General features: G+C 53.5%; 1 protein-coding gene across 1 annotated transcript; it reads left to right on the top strand.

Moving 5' to 3' along the window:
• Positions 1-6,243: 6,243 nt before the first annotated feature.
• On the top strand, positions 6,244-9,267 carry CHP2 (calcineurin like EF-hand protein 2). The gene is made up of 7 exons (XM_002711826.5): positions 6,244-6,621; positions 7,134-7,206; positions 7,319-7,399; positions 7,527-7,657; positions 7,807-7,868; positions 8,602-8,724; positions 8,923-9,267. Exons 1-7 carry the CDS (start codon positions 6,555-6,557, stop codon positions 8,974-8,976), a joined length of 591 nt encoding a protein of 196 aa, XP_002711872.1. The 5' UTR covers positions 6,244-6,554; the 3' UTR covers positions 8,977-9,267.
• Positions 9,268-14,806: the final 5,539 nt, after the last annotated feature.

The raw sequence follows: 14,806 nt of genomic DNA, 5'->3' as shown, positions 1-14,806 counted from the left end.
AGCGGCCATTGGAGGGTGAACCAACGGCAAAGGAAGACCTTTCTCTCTGTCTCTCTCTCTCACTGTCCACTCTGCCTATCAAAAAAAATTTTTTTCAACCTTATAATAGGTAGATTTGGTGATAATCTTGAACAAAAGAAGGTTTTTCTAAACATTTAAAACAAAAGGCAGAGATCACAGACAAACCTGGGTGAAAATTAAAACCTCTGTATGGCCACACATGGAGGGGCCAGTGCTGTGGCTCACTTGGTTAATCCTCTGCCTGCGGCGCCGGCACCCCATATCGTCAATGGGTTCTAGTCCCGATTGCTCCTTTACCAGTCCAGCTCTCTGCTGTGGCCAGGGAAGGCAGTGGAGGATGGCCTAAGTGCTTGGGCCCCTGCACCCACATGGGAGACCGGCAGGAAGCACCTGGCTCCTGGCTTCCGATCGGTGTAGCTCCTGCCATAGCGGCCATTTGGGGGGGTGAACCAACGGAAGGAAGACCTTTCACTGACTAACTCTGTCAAATAAAAGAAAATATATTCCTTTAAAAAAATAAAAGTTAATGGAAAATGCATAGTAAGAAAAAATTATGCAAGGATTTCAAGGTTCTTTTGCATTAAAATAAACTTACTTTTAGCACCATTTTCCAGTAACTTTTCTAAGTCATCTCAGGTATAACCCTCTCAGCTTCACCCGCTGTGTCACCGTGCTGGCCATGAATCTGCGTTTCAATTTTTATTCTGTCTGGAATTTATTTTGGTATAAGAATGTAGGGGTACAGTTTATCTCTTTCCCTACAAAAGACAGATGTCGCCAATGATATTAACTGAATAATCCGCATGTCCTCCATTGATTTGAAATGTCACTTTTATCACATGTCAAACTTCCATATGTAGTTGCGTCTATTTCTGACTCTCTTGTCTGTTTCTTCTCTGTCAATTCCTGCACCATTACAGCGTAGCTTATTGCATGTTTGTAACACATCTAGAAATCCATTAGAGCTAGTTCACACTTGCTACTTTTACTTCTCAGAATTTTCCTGCATATTCTTTCTTAAATAAATAGCTTTAATGATAAATAATTCACATGTAATTGCTCATTTGAAAAGTTCAACTTGATTTACACACACACACACACACACACACTCACATAACACCCATCACTGTCCATTTTAGAACCTTCTGATCACTCTATACCCTTTAGCCTCCCCCCACCCCACACTTCACCTACTGCGTGGCAGTCACAAATCTGCTCTTTCTTCACGGGCTTACCTATTCTTTCTTTTCTTTTTTTAAAAATTAATTTATTTACTTGAAAGACAGAGTTACAGAGGCAGAGAGAGAGAGAGAGAGAGAAAGAATCTTCCATCTACTGTTTCACTCCCCAGATGACTGCAACACCAGAGCTGCACTATTCCGAAGCCAGGAGCCAGAAACTTTTGGGTCTCCCATGTGGGTGCAGGGGCCCAAGGACTTGGGCTATCTTCTACTGCTTTCCTGTGCCACAGCAGAGAGCTGGATTGGAAGTAGAGCAGCCGGGAATTGAACCAACGCCCAAATGGGATGCCGGCGCTGAGGGTGGTGGCTCCACCTGCTGCGCCACAGCACCGGCTCTGGTTTGCCTATCCTTGACATTTCATCTAACTGGAATCAAACAGTCTCCTGTGATTGGCTTATTTCATTCAGCATACCTTGTTTTTGTTTTTGTTTTTTAAAGATTTATTTATTTATTTGAAAGTCGGAATTACACAGAGAGAGAGGAGAGGCAGAGAGAGAGAGGTCTTTCATCTGAGGGTTCACCCCCCAGTTGGCTGCAACGGCCGGAGCTGAGCCAATCTGAAGCCAGGAGCCAGGAGCTTCCTCTGGGTCTCCCACGTGGGTGCAGGGGCCCAAGGACTTGGGCCATTTCTACTGCTTTCCCAGGCCATAGCAGAGAGCTGGATCAGAGGAGGAGCAGCTGGGACTAGAACCGGCGCCCATATGGGATGCTGACGCTTCAGGCCACGGCATTAACCCACTGCACCACAGCGCCAGCCCCCTAGCATACCGTTTTCAAGCTTCATCCATGTGGGGGTATATTCAGTTCTTAATTCCTTTTTTTTTTTTTTTTTTTTTTTGACAGGCAGAGTGGGACAGTGAGAGAGAGACAGAGAGAAAGGTCTTCCTTTTGCTGTTGGTTCACCCTCCAATGGCCGCCGCGGCTGGTGCGCATCGCGCTGATCTGAAGCCAGGAGCCAGGTGCAGGGCCCAAGGACTTGGCCCACAGCAGCGGGCTGGCCTGGAAGAGGGGCAACCGGGACAGAATCCGGCGCCCCAACCGGGACTAGAACCCGGTGTGCCCGCGCAGCAAGGCGGAGGATTAGCCTAGTGAGCCACGGTGCTGGCCCTTAATTCCTTTTTTTATGACCACATAATAACCCATCATTCAGCGACACCACACTTTGTTTCTCTCTTCAGCAGCTGAAGGGTGTCTGCACTGTTTCTACCATTGTGAACGGTGCTACTGTGAACAATCAGGCACATTTAAGTTTTTTTGAACACCTGATTTTGAGTATACACCTAAGAGTGAATTAATCCTTGCATCACATGAGAATTTTGTGTTGTACTGAGAAATCTTCACACTGTTTTGCCCAGTGGCTGCACCATTGCACATTTCTCAATTTCTCCATATCCTCACCAAGACTTGTTATTTTCTGTTGTTTTTGGTTGTTTGACTTCTACTCATCCTAGTGGGTATGACGTAGTATCTCATTATAGTTTGGTTTGCACTTTTTAAAGATTTATTTATTTGAAAGAGTGACAGAGAGGAAGACACAGAGAGAGAGAGAGAGAGAGAGAGCGCGAGCGAGTGAGCTCTTCCATCTTTCCATCTGTTGGTTCACTTCCCAAGTGGCCACAACAGCCAGGGCTGAACCAGGCTGAAGCCCGGGACTTCATCTGGGTCTCCCACATGGATGGCAGGGGCCCAAGGACTTCTACTGCTTTCTCGGGCCACAGCAGAGAGCTGGATTGGAAGTGGAGCAGCTGGGACTCGAACCAGCGCCCATATGGGATGCCAGCACTGCAGGCGGCGGCTTTACCTGCTACGCCACAGCGCTGGCCCTGGGCCATTTATCTTTTTCTTATAGAGTAGTAAGAGCTATATATTTTCCCAATTATTTTGCATGTTCATTTTCCTGGTAGAACCTTCATCGAGGATCTCTAGAAACTTTCATGTAACTTAAAAGCAAAAAGCACACCTTTAATCTGAATCTTGTCTGACGGATTCTGCAGATAAGTTTCCCTAGGCAAGTCCCCCTGCAACACCCGAAAGAGACGTGGCCATTGTGCTGTGAAGTGGATGTTAACTCCACTCGCAAACGTGACACAGGGATGGCTTCCAGCCATGTTTTCTGAAAGCCTGTGTCCAGTGTGTCCATGGGAGCGCTAAGGACTCGCTGCCCGACTTACTCACTCAGGGATCAAGGCTGCAGGAGGGCTTCCCAAGACCAGCCTCGCAAGCTGGCCCAAGGTGATGACCACAGCTGCCCAGGGACTCTGACCCCCTCCTGAGTTCAGACCCGCACCCGCACCCGCAGCCTGACTCACGGCGGGGACTGGGTGTCAGGAAGGAGGCTGGGTGTCTGCGAGGGAGGCAAGCATCCCTTCCACCAGTTTGTTTAATGCTTGCGGCATCTGAAAGTCTTGGATCAATATTTTCAAGGCTCATTTGCGGCAATGCTTTGCCTGGGGCTGGAAGAGCGACTGTTTCCCGAGCTTTTCTCTCTCCAGGGTGGATGTGAACTTGAGCCCTTGCAATCAACCGCTTGCATTTTGTCTTCCTCCTGGCAAATCTGAGTGTGTGTGTGTGTGTGTGTGTGTGTGTGTGTGACTGTGATGGGGGGGAGGGTAAAGATAATCTCTAAACTGGACACCTGCAGCGCTTCTTCCTTTACCACTGCGTTTCTCAACCATTTTTTTTTATTCTTCCCCCATCTTTTGATACAACAAATACACTATTTTTTTTTATAGGCAGAGTGGACAGTGAGAGAGAGAGAGACAGAGAGAAAGGTCTTCCTTTTGCCGTTGGTTCACCCTCCAATGGCCGCTGCAGCTGGCGTGCTGCGGCCGGCACACCGCGCCTATCCGAAGGCAGAAGCCAGGAGCCAGGTGCTTCTCCTGGTCTCCCATGGGGTGCAGGGCCCAAGCACTTGGGCCATCCTCCACTACACTCCCTGGCCACAGCAGAGAGCTGGCCTGGAAGAGGGGCAACCGGGACAGAATCCGGCGCCCCGACCGGGACTAGAACCTGGTGTGCCGGCGCCGCTAGGCGGAGGATTAGCCTAGTGAGCCGCGGCGCCGGCCAACAACAAATACACTATTTATGTGCTATTACACATCTGTACTTTATACAGGAAAAGAGCCCCTGCTTAGGGGGTGATATGGACCCCACTGAGAATGCTTCTGCTATGGCTTGAATGACTATCAAAACTCAAGCTGAAATGTAGTCCTCCTTGTAAGATAATAAACAAACCTAGCCTGAGGTTGCCTAACTATCATATTTGCAGCTGAGACCTCTGGCAGCTCATCACGATGAAATGAGGGTGGGGATGTAATCCAATGGGACTTTGGCTTCGGGATGCAGACGAGGCCAGGAGCTGGGAGCAGTGCTTACCCACGGCTTGGGACACCTGCATCCCATATGGCCACGCCTCAGCTGGGGTCCCGACTTTTTATAGCTTCCTGCAAATGCACACCCTGAGAGCCAGCAGCTGGCAGCCAACGGCTCAAGTGGTTGGATCCCATGTAGCAGACGAGGATTGAATTCCTGGCTCCAGCCCAGCTCCAGGTCTCCTTGTTGTGAGCAGCTGGGGAGTGAAGCAGCAGATAGGCGATCTCTCTGTGTTTCAAATGAAAATGAATAAATAAATCAGTAAATAAAAATTGGACAAAGAGAAAACTACTGAAAAAATAAGACGACGACAATGATGAGGAAGACGAGGAGGAGCAGGCCGGCGCTGCATCCTCCGCCTTGTGGCGCCGGCACACCGTGTTCTAGTCCCGGTCGGGGCGCCAGATTCTGTCCCGGTTGCCCCTCTTCCAGGCCAGCTCTCTGCTGTGGCCAGGGAGTGCAGTGGAGGATGGCCCAAGTGCTTGGGCCCTGCACCCCATGGGAGACCAGGAGAAGCACCTGGCTCCTGCCTTCGGATCAGCACGGTGCACCGGCCGCAGCGCGCCAGCTGTGGCGGCCATTGGAGGGTGAACCAACGGCAAAGGAAGACCTTTCTCTCTGTCTCTCTCTCTCTCTCACTGTCCACTCTGCCTCTCAAAAAAAAAAAAAAAAAGTAAGGAGGAGGAGGAGAGACCTGCGGTAGGACATTCTGTCTCACCATGTGATGCCTGTGCCACCTCAGGGCTGTGCAGCAACAGGGACCCCGCCAGGGCCAGCTGCCCAATCTCAAACTTCCCACCCCGTCAGCACTGGGAGTCAGTCACCCTCTGCTCTTTGCGTCACTCTGTCCGTGGTATTCGACTGTGGCAGCTGAAAAGGGACCAAGACAGCTTGCCTCATAGTAGTTCCCCAGCAGCCCACCTACCGGCGAGCAGGTCACCTGGCAGGGGCTGTGAGGGACGTGCCAGCCAAGGCTGGCCGGCGTTCAGCGAAGGGCCCAGGCACCAGCCCTCGTGGTCCCAGCCCTGGTCATTGGAAGCAGCCAGGTCTCAGTGAGGTCCAAGCTGCCAGAGGCCTGGTGGGAAATCTAATTCATTCCAAGCATGGAGCTCTACCAGGGGCTTGGAGGGTGCAAACCAGGAGTGAATTGGGCTGGGTGGGGACTGTGGCAAACAGCGGACAGCCCCAGGTGTGGGCCTACTGGTGTCACTACTTCTGAGTTCTCCCAGAGAAGCCCAGAATCTGGATTTTTGGTTATATCTCCTGAATTTTAAGCATCGGCTCGATTAAAGAACAATAATGCTACAGAGACCAAACCAAAAATACACAAGCAAGATACAGCCCTATACACGATTGGAGAAACTTTTTTTGGCACCAAAATAAACTTACTTTTTAATTCCATTTTTCCATGAACTTTTCCAAGTACCCGCCTCCCCTCTCCTGTCTCCCTCTCTTCTGCCTGCCCCACCCTCGCCCCCAGACTGGGGCCCTCCGCGATTGGGACCAAAGCTGCCTTCGTCCCCTTTCCCCTAGAAAAAGACCCCGTCTGCAGGCAAAGCAGGCCGGAGGCCTGCCGAAGCCGGGGATCGGGTGTCGGGGGCGGGTCCTGAGCACACAGCCCCGAGCTAGGCGCGGACAGGGCGGGGCCCCTCCTCGTCCCCGCGCGGACCTCTGGCCCTCCCGGCTGAAACAACCCGTTGTTCTCGCCCCCCACCCACCCCCCCGCCGCCCTGGCCATTGTTCTCTCTTCGCCCGGGTCGCCGGTGGGAGGCGAGGAACGCTGGGGTTCTGCAGCCTGGCTGCGCGCCAGGCCCGCGGCCTTCGGCCCTGGGGCAGCGGGGCGGCCGCGCCTCGTCGGCTGTAGGGGAGAACTCCCGGGTGCCGCCTGGCCGCCCCGCGCTCCCGCCTCCAGCTCCGCCATGGGCTCGAGCGGCTCCCACGCCACGGTCATTCCCGACGGGGACAGCATCCGGCGAGAGACGGGCTGTGAGTGCCCCCTGCCCGGCTGGCCGCGGAGTGGGCGCCGGGGCAGGGGTTAGAGAGGGCGACCGCGGTTGCGGGGGTCCTGCCAGGAAGGGGCTGGGGACTCCCGGAGCTGGGAGACCAGGACCGAGCGTGTGGGATCACGCAGGGCCAGGGGCGCTTTAACCGAGGGATCCCGGTGTCCAGGTTCGAGGAGGGGTCCGGGGTCACGGGTCTGGGGGTCAGATTCGCCCAGGCCCCCACGTGTCCCATCGAGGCTGGAGGCGGAGCTGGCCGCGGATGGAGGGTGCTGACCTGGGCCCCGGCTCACAGGGACGCCGCGAGCTTCCGGGTCTCCCACCTTGCGCTCCCTAGGGTCGCCAGCTCTGCCCTCCTCTGCAGGGAGGAGGGCGCGGTCCCCAAACCCCTTGCGTCCCCCGCTGGCCCTCCCCCAGCGCCGCGCGGGGCCAGTGTCCGGCGCGCGTCCCGCGGCGCTGGGGTGCAGCCGCGCCCTGGCACCTGCCTCTTTCCCGCAGTCTCGCAGGCCAGTTTGCTCCGTCTGTACCACCGATTCCGCGCCCTGGACAGGAACAAGAAAGGCTACCTGAGGTGAGGGGCGCCCACTTGACGACCTCTGGCCTCTGCCTCTCCCATCCCGCCCTTCGCTCCGCCCCTCCCTTGGCTCTGCTTGCCCTACCCGCTTTGGATTTGAACTTTGCAGCCGCATGGACCTCCAGCAGATCGGGGCGCTGGCCGTGAACCCCCTGGGAGACCGTATAATTGACAGTTTCTTCCCGGATGGGTGAGGCCGCTGGCGGAGGGGAGGAAGGTGGAGGTGGAAGAACCTGCGTGTGGCTGGCTGGGAGGGAATCTTAGAGCTTGGGACAGAGGGGTCCCGGGGTGACCCCCACCCCACTCCTGTCCTTCAGGAGTCAGCGAGTGGACTTTTCAGGCTTCGTCAGGGTCCTGGCGCATTTTCGGCCCGTAGATGAAGAAGAAGCAGGAATCCGAGACCCCAAGCAACCCGAACCCCTTAACAGCAGAATGAACAAACTTCGCTGTGAGTTTCTGGGTGCTACCTCCAGCAGGGAGAGGCCCCCAGAACCTCCCACTCCCATGGGGAGCCTACCCTTGGCCTCCACACTCCTCCTCCCGGAGACCTGCTGCCGGCAGGCTCGTCATTCCTCGCTCTGTCCATTCTCTCCCCAGTCGCATTTCAGCTGTATGACCTGGACAGAGATGGGAAGATCTCCAGGCACGAGATGCTACAGGTGGCAATGCAAGGGTGGATGATATGATGTGTGCAGGGTGGGATGGTTGCATGCAATGGTGCGGAGGTGACAGGTGGATGGGGAGGTGGGCGACTGGGGCGTTGGTGGGAAAAGGGAAGGGGCGGGGTGGGGTGTGGGCTCGCTGAAGAAGGGATAGAGAGAGCTTGAGTGTAAGGTTGTGAAGAGATCTGTGGTTTTCAGCTGGGGTGGTTTTGCCCCTGAGTGATCACGGACAGTGTCTGGAGGTACTTTTGGTTGTCCCAGCCGGGGAGAGCGTGTGCTATGGCGTCTAGTGCGTAGAGCTCAGGGATCCAGCTAGCCATGGGATGGTCCACAAGATAGCCTTACACTACCAGGATTTATTTGGCTCCAACTGCCCGTAGTGTCGTGATCCACAAGCTAGAATGGCTGTTGTGATGAGGTTGGGTACTGATTGGGAAGAGTTGGGGGTGAGGCAGGTGGTGTGGGGGGTGCATGGAGGTTGGGTTGCTTGGGAAGTGAGTTTGGGCGTGTTGTTGAGGCAAGTGTGGAATAGGAGGGGTGGATGAGGGATGGGAGGGTGAATCTGAAGGGTGTTATCAGGGGACATGGTGGGGCGGAAGTGGTTGGGAGAGGGTGAAGCGTGACTGAAGGCTGGATTGTGAGACTGGTAATCCCCTTTGGGGACCAGATTCTGGGGGAAGCGGGGGGCAGCCCCTGGGCCTTCTCTTTCCGCTGACCTCTGACCTCCCAGGTGCTGCGGCTGATGGTCGGGGTCCAGGTGACAGAGGAACAGCTGGAGAGCATCGCCGATCGCACAGTGCAGGAGGCTGACGAAGACGGGGACGGGGCCGTGTCCTTCCTGGAGTTCACCAAGGTCAGAATGCCCCTGGGGACACTGAGAGTGCAGACCGGGTGGGAGGGCTCGGGGAATCAAGTGCAATGCAGAGCAGAAAGAGGGGCTCTCAGGGAGTGGGGGGAGGGGCTTTGGGGCAGGGGTAGAGCCTGGGGGAGGAAATCGGAAGTGTAGAGGATTGGGTTTAAGCCTCCTAACTGCCCTTCCTCCTCCCTCCAGTCCCTAGAGAAGATGAACATTGAGCAGAAAATGAGCATCCGGATCCTCAAGTGAGCCCCTTGGAGCCTTTGGTCAGCTCCTGCAGCCCAGCGCCTGCTTGGGATTCAGCCTCAACCCCATGGAGGCAGGACCCCAATAAACGACATTCTCACGGCTGAACCGGACTCCGTGGAGGGACAAGGGGAGAAAGCCGGAAGGGCGTGTGCTAACGTTGAGCCCAATCGGCCTCAGATGTGTGACTCAACCAGCAGTCTTTTATCTGCAAGTGACGGAAAACCTGGCTCAAAGCGTCTTGAGTAATGACGTCACGTAATTAAAAAGTCTGGAAACACTGGTCTTCAGGCACCACTGGGTCCATTACAAGCGGTGTTCTCAGGATTGGGCATTCTCTCTCCCTTGTCTCAACCCAGCTTGCTTCTGTGCTGGCTTCCTTCCTCGTGCTGGTGGACAGTGGCCACCTGCGGCTCCAGGCTTCCCTCCTGTTAGTCCAGTATCCCAGCAGCAGAGATTTTTCTTATTCCAATCATTTCAAGCAAAGGGTCACTGGCCCACCTGGAGTCTTGTACCTGGGAGTAGAATGCGCCAACTGTTCAGCCATGGAGCCAGGAAATAAGGTCTAAGGACTCAGGATGAAGTGAAAAGGGGTTGTTTTAAAGGAAAATGAGGTCCTATTGTCAGAAAAAGGGAGATTTTTGAGTGTGCATGTGTTAGTTTTGCTCAAGCGAAACAAGAAATATCCTTTACTATTTGTTGCCCAGAGGAAGGGACCCTTGAATTCTGTTTTTTCCCACTAATCCCTGAGGTACATACGGATGTGATAAGGATTGGTGGTGGGGAGGGAGGTGATATAAAAATCATGATACCTACATTTTTTTAAAGATTTATTTATGTATTTGAAAGTCAGAGTTACACAAAGAGAGGAGAGGCAGAGAGAGAGAGAAAGGTCTTCCATCCGCTGGTTCACTCCCCAGTTGGCCACAACAGCTGGAGCTGTGCTGATCCAAAGCCAGGAGCCAGGAGCTTCTTCCAGGTCTCCCATGTGGGTGCAGGGGCCCAAGGACTTGGACCATCCTCCACTGCTTTCCCAGGCCATAGCAGAGAGCTGGATTGGAAGAGGAGCAGCCGAGTCTCGAATTGGCTCTCATGTGGAATGCTGGTGCTTCAGGGCGTTAACCCGCTGCACCACAGCGCCGGCCCCGATACCTACATTTTTAGAGTGTGAAATTATACAAAGAGTTGGAGAGCCGTTCTCTTACACTCGTGGTAAGGTGTTCAGATATTGGTGTATCTCGGGGTGCAGTAGAACATTCGCACAAAGCCGTGAGGTTCCGTGTCTAGCAGAACATTCGGGCTGTCCTTGTAGGTGACCATCAGTGCCTGCCCATTTCCCACTGCAGGATGTGCTGAAGTTGTCTTATCTCTGCACGTGAACCCCAACTGCATGCCTGTCTTCTCAGCTCTGCCTTACACTGTACACATTGGCACCTGCACCAGGCCACGGCCTTTCCGGGTAGGAGAGCCACACAGCCGGCTCAGCATTTGCTATTCCTGCACACACCAGCGGTTTCCTCTGGCACGCACCTGTGATAGTCTGACCACCATCTCCGCCTGTCACCGACATGTCACCTGTCACTGCCTGTCACTCTCATGGTGCTCTGTCTGTAGTCTGTGCCAGGCACCAACACATACTCAGCCTAAGCAAGGGGCAGCTTGCAAGTGCCAGGGAGCCGATGACCCTCAGGGTAGCTCTCAACTAACGACAGGTGGAAATTGGTGGGTAAATACCCAGCTATCTCACCCCTTAAGTGGGACAATTTTTTAAAAAATGTTTATCTTTATTTGAAAGGCAGAGAGAGTGTGTGAGAGAGTTACCTTCTGTTGCTGATTCACTCCCCAGATGCTCAGTAAGAGCCAGTGTTGACCCAGGCCTAAACCAGGAGCCAAAACCCAATCCAGGTTTTCCACGTGTGTGGGAGGGATCCAGCCCCGAGAACCATCACCTGCTGCCTTCCGGGGTGTACATTAGCAGGAAGCTGGGATCAGAAGTGGAGTCAGGACCCAAACCCAGGCACTCGGATATGAGATGTGAATATAGGCCAAACACTTGCTCTTTTTGCTCTTTTTTTTTTTTTTGATAATTTTTTTTTATTTGACAGATAGAGTTAGACAGTGAGAGAGACAGAGACAGAGAGAAAGGTCTTCCTTCCATTGGTTCACCCCTCAAATGGCCGCTACAGCCGGCACTGTGCTGATCCAAAGCCAGGAGCCAGGTGCTTCCTCCTGGTCTCCCGTGCGGGTGCAGGGCCCAAGCACTTGGGCCTTCCTCCACTGCACTCCTGGGCCACAGTAGAGAGTTGGACTGGAAGAGGAGCAACCAGGACTAGAACCCTGCACCCATGTGGGATGCCGGCGCCACAGGTGGTGGATTAACCAAGTGAGCCATGGTGCCAACCCCTGTCTTTGCTCATTTTAAAATCTTCTACTGAGGGCGGGCGCCGTGGCTCTGTGGCTCACTAGGCTAATCCTCCGCCTTGCGGTGCTGGCACACCGGGTTCTAGTCCTGGTCAGGGCGCTGGATTCTGTCCCGGTTGCCCCTCTTCCAGGCCAGCTCTCTGCTGTGGCCCAGGAAGGCAGTGGAGGATGGCCCAAGTGCTTGGGCCCTGCACCCCATGGGAGACCAGAAGCACCTGGCTCCTGGCTTCTGATCAGCGCGGTGCGCCGGCTGCAGCACGCTGGCCGAGGCGGCCATTGGAGGGTGAACCAACGGCAAAAGGAAGACCTTTCTCGCTGTCTCTCTCTCTCACTTTCCACTCTGCCTGTCAAAAAAAAAAAAATCTTTTACTGAGGTCAAAGATTAATTAAATAAATATCCCTCGATCAGAAAACCTTTGGTCATGTGGCTGTCCTCTGAGAAAAAAGATCACAAAATTCCCTAAGGAATCAAATATCCTTTTTTGTCACATCTCTCTCTGCAACTAGGAGATTCATCTGTTAGAGTTTTGCTATAATCCCTGTAAAAGGTGAGATGGGGCTAATATACCACTTGGGCAGTTCCAGGTTCCCAGGGCCTCAAAGCTCTATTAAAAAAATTATTTCACTTTGAAAGGCAGAGTTACAGAGAGAGGGGAAGAGAGAGAGAGAGAGAGAGAGAGAGAGAGAGGGAAACAGAGATCTTCCATCTCCTGGTTCACTCCCTAATGCCTACAATGGCTGGGGCTGGGCCAAGATGAAGCTGGGGGCCTGGAACTCCACCCAGGGCTCTCACATGGGTAGCAGGGACTCTTGGACTTTGGCCATCTTCCATTGCTTTCCCAGGTGCATTAACAGGGTGGGAAGTGGAGCAGCTGGGACTCAAACCGGCACTCATACGGGATGTGGGCGCCACAGGCAGTGGCTTAACCTGCTGCGCCACAGCACTGGCCCTGGTGCATGGTCCCTACGTGACCTCAGACTTTCTGGAGTCGAAGTACCAGGAGCTGTGCAACGCTTTGGTGCCATGCTACCCTAAAGTGTCCCACCGAGCACCCACAACCATGGACGAGGGTCAGCTTGTGTCCTTGAAGGTCTAGCGCATCTTGGATTGAATTTCGCTGGGAGCTCCTGAGACACAGATGTGAGGCAATTGGGGAAGCACTGATGGCAGAGCTGGCTGGTGGCACTTGGAGGGAGGGGAGCCACACAGGGTCGCTACGGTTTGGACATGGTTTAAATGAGTCCTCTAAGGCTCCACGTGTTGAAATTGTGTCCCCATCATGAGATCTTAAGAGGACAGAAACTTAACCCGAACATGCATGCTGTCTCTTGCACCGGCCCCCTTGACCAGCATCTTAATGGCAAGGCTAAATGCCTGGCTCCATGAAAATCTATATTTTTAGTAGGTGACTAAACTTTCAGAAACCCTGACCCAATGCTTCTGGCGCAGTCGCTCTAAGAGAGTCTCACGTCCATAGAGCACCAAGCATAACCCCTGGCTCACAGGCCCTCCGGAAATAGCTCCCCATCACTTGCACCCACACCTGCTCGGGGAACTCAGTGCCTGTGACTAGTACTTCCCATCTCACAAGGTTATTAGGAGGGCAAGAAGGATCCCCAAGACTCTGCTTGCAGACATCCCCACAGGCACTGCTCCTGAGCCCAGAAAGTTGGAGAGGCGCGCAGGTGCGAGGCATCAGTCTGGCTGCCAGCGGCACAGTTAGCCCCGCCCTCCTGGTGTCAGGAGTGACACAGATGCCTGAGGATTTGCTCGGTGATTTAACACCCTCATTACTGCTGCTGTACAATACCTCCAGCCTGTACCGCTATTTCTTTATTAGATGTTTATCAATGGACTTGTTTAAATCTTAATGTATTTGAATGTATAAAGGAATTTAATTTGTAAACTAAACCCAGCCTCAATCGAGAGGGTTTTCCCAGTGAACAGTGGGCACTGATGGGCACTGGAGCAACCTCAGCTTGTTCCACTGGGACGACTGGAATGTTCGGGAAGAGTCCCTCTACACATCCTGAAATGGAAAAGGGAGTTTAGAGCAAGTCCTTTCCTGTTTTTCTTATTTTCTTTTAAAGACTGTTTATTTGAAAGAGCATTGTAGGCCGGCGCCGCAGCTCACTAGGCTAATCCTCCACCTTGCGGCGCCGGCACACCAGGTTCTAGTCCTGGTCGGGGCGCCGGATTCTGTCCCGGTTGCCCCTCTTCCAGGCCAGCTCTCTGCTATTGCCTGGGAAGGCAGTGGAAGATGGTCCAAGTCCTTGGGCCCTGCACCCACGTGGGAGACCAGGAGGAAACTCCTGGTTTCTGGCTTCAGATCAGCACAGCTCCAGCAGTTGTGGCCAATTGGGGAGTAGGCCATCGGAGGGAAGACCTCTCTCTCTCTCTCTCTCTCTCTGCCTCTGCCTCTCTGTAACTCTTTCAAATAAACAAAATAAATCTTAAAAAAAAAAAAAAAGAAATAGAAAGAGAACCAGCTGCATGCAGAAGGGGGCGAGTAGTCACACGGTGATACAGGAAGCAAGAGCCCAGGGAAGGGCCAGGCTATTCCCCCAACCCCTGTTTAATGAAAACTGACCAGGGTCTCTTAAGACCTACATTAATCCCTTCCTCCCAGCCAGAGAGAGTGGCTCTCTTGTTAGGGGTAACCTGGACCCAGGTCAGACAATAGCCACAAGGACATCTTCACCCCCAGTGACCTAGTCATTTTGCACGAGGTCCTGCCTCTCACAGGTTCCCCCACGCCCACACTGCCACTATGGGGAGCACGCTTCCGATGCATCAAATCCAGACCAAAGCAGAGTTTGGTTGGAGAAGCAGATCCACTCTAACAGCTGTCCAGGAAAGGGTCTAAGATGGTGGCTCCTGTGCTAGGTCTGACGTGGGGGAACCCAGAGATGAACAGGAGCCTGGGAGGACAACGTAGGACCCCTGGGGATAAAACAGAACCCACGAGGACAGACTGGAACTTGCATCTAATTCCACCCCCAATTTGGATGACGTGGTGATTGGCAGGAGAAGCTAATGCCAATCAGAAGCATTTGGAGAAGCTGAGGAGACCTGGAGGGGCAGAGGGAGCTGCAGGCCTGGCTGCTGGCCCACACTTTACCCACTGGTGAACCAGGAGGGCAGCCACAAACTGTGTGGGTGACCAGAAGGCCGCCCATTTATTTTGAGAGCACAACTACATTTGCTCCTTTACTTCTGCCTGCCAAACCTTGCGCAAACCTTGTTTCTGGTGGCAACATGACCCAGATCATAGGGAAGGATTTTCCTTTTAAAGCAAAGCTCCTTCTAGCTTGGCTAAATTCAAACAAGATGAACCCACCATGATGGGATTGGTGAAAACTAAGAAAATACATTCACAGAATGAGATGGTATTTGGCCAATTAAAATGAT

The sequence above is a fragment of the Oryctolagus cuniculus genome, chromosome 19 (genome assembly GCF_964237555.1).
Source record: "Oryctolagus cuniculus chromosome 19, mOryCun1.1, whole genome shotgun sequence".
Classification (NCBI taxonomy): domain Eukaryota; kingdom Metazoa; phylum Chordata; class Mammalia; order Lagomorpha; family Leporidae; genus Oryctolagus; species Oryctolagus cuniculus.
This window is presented reverse-complemented; position numbering and strand designations above follow the sequence as displayed.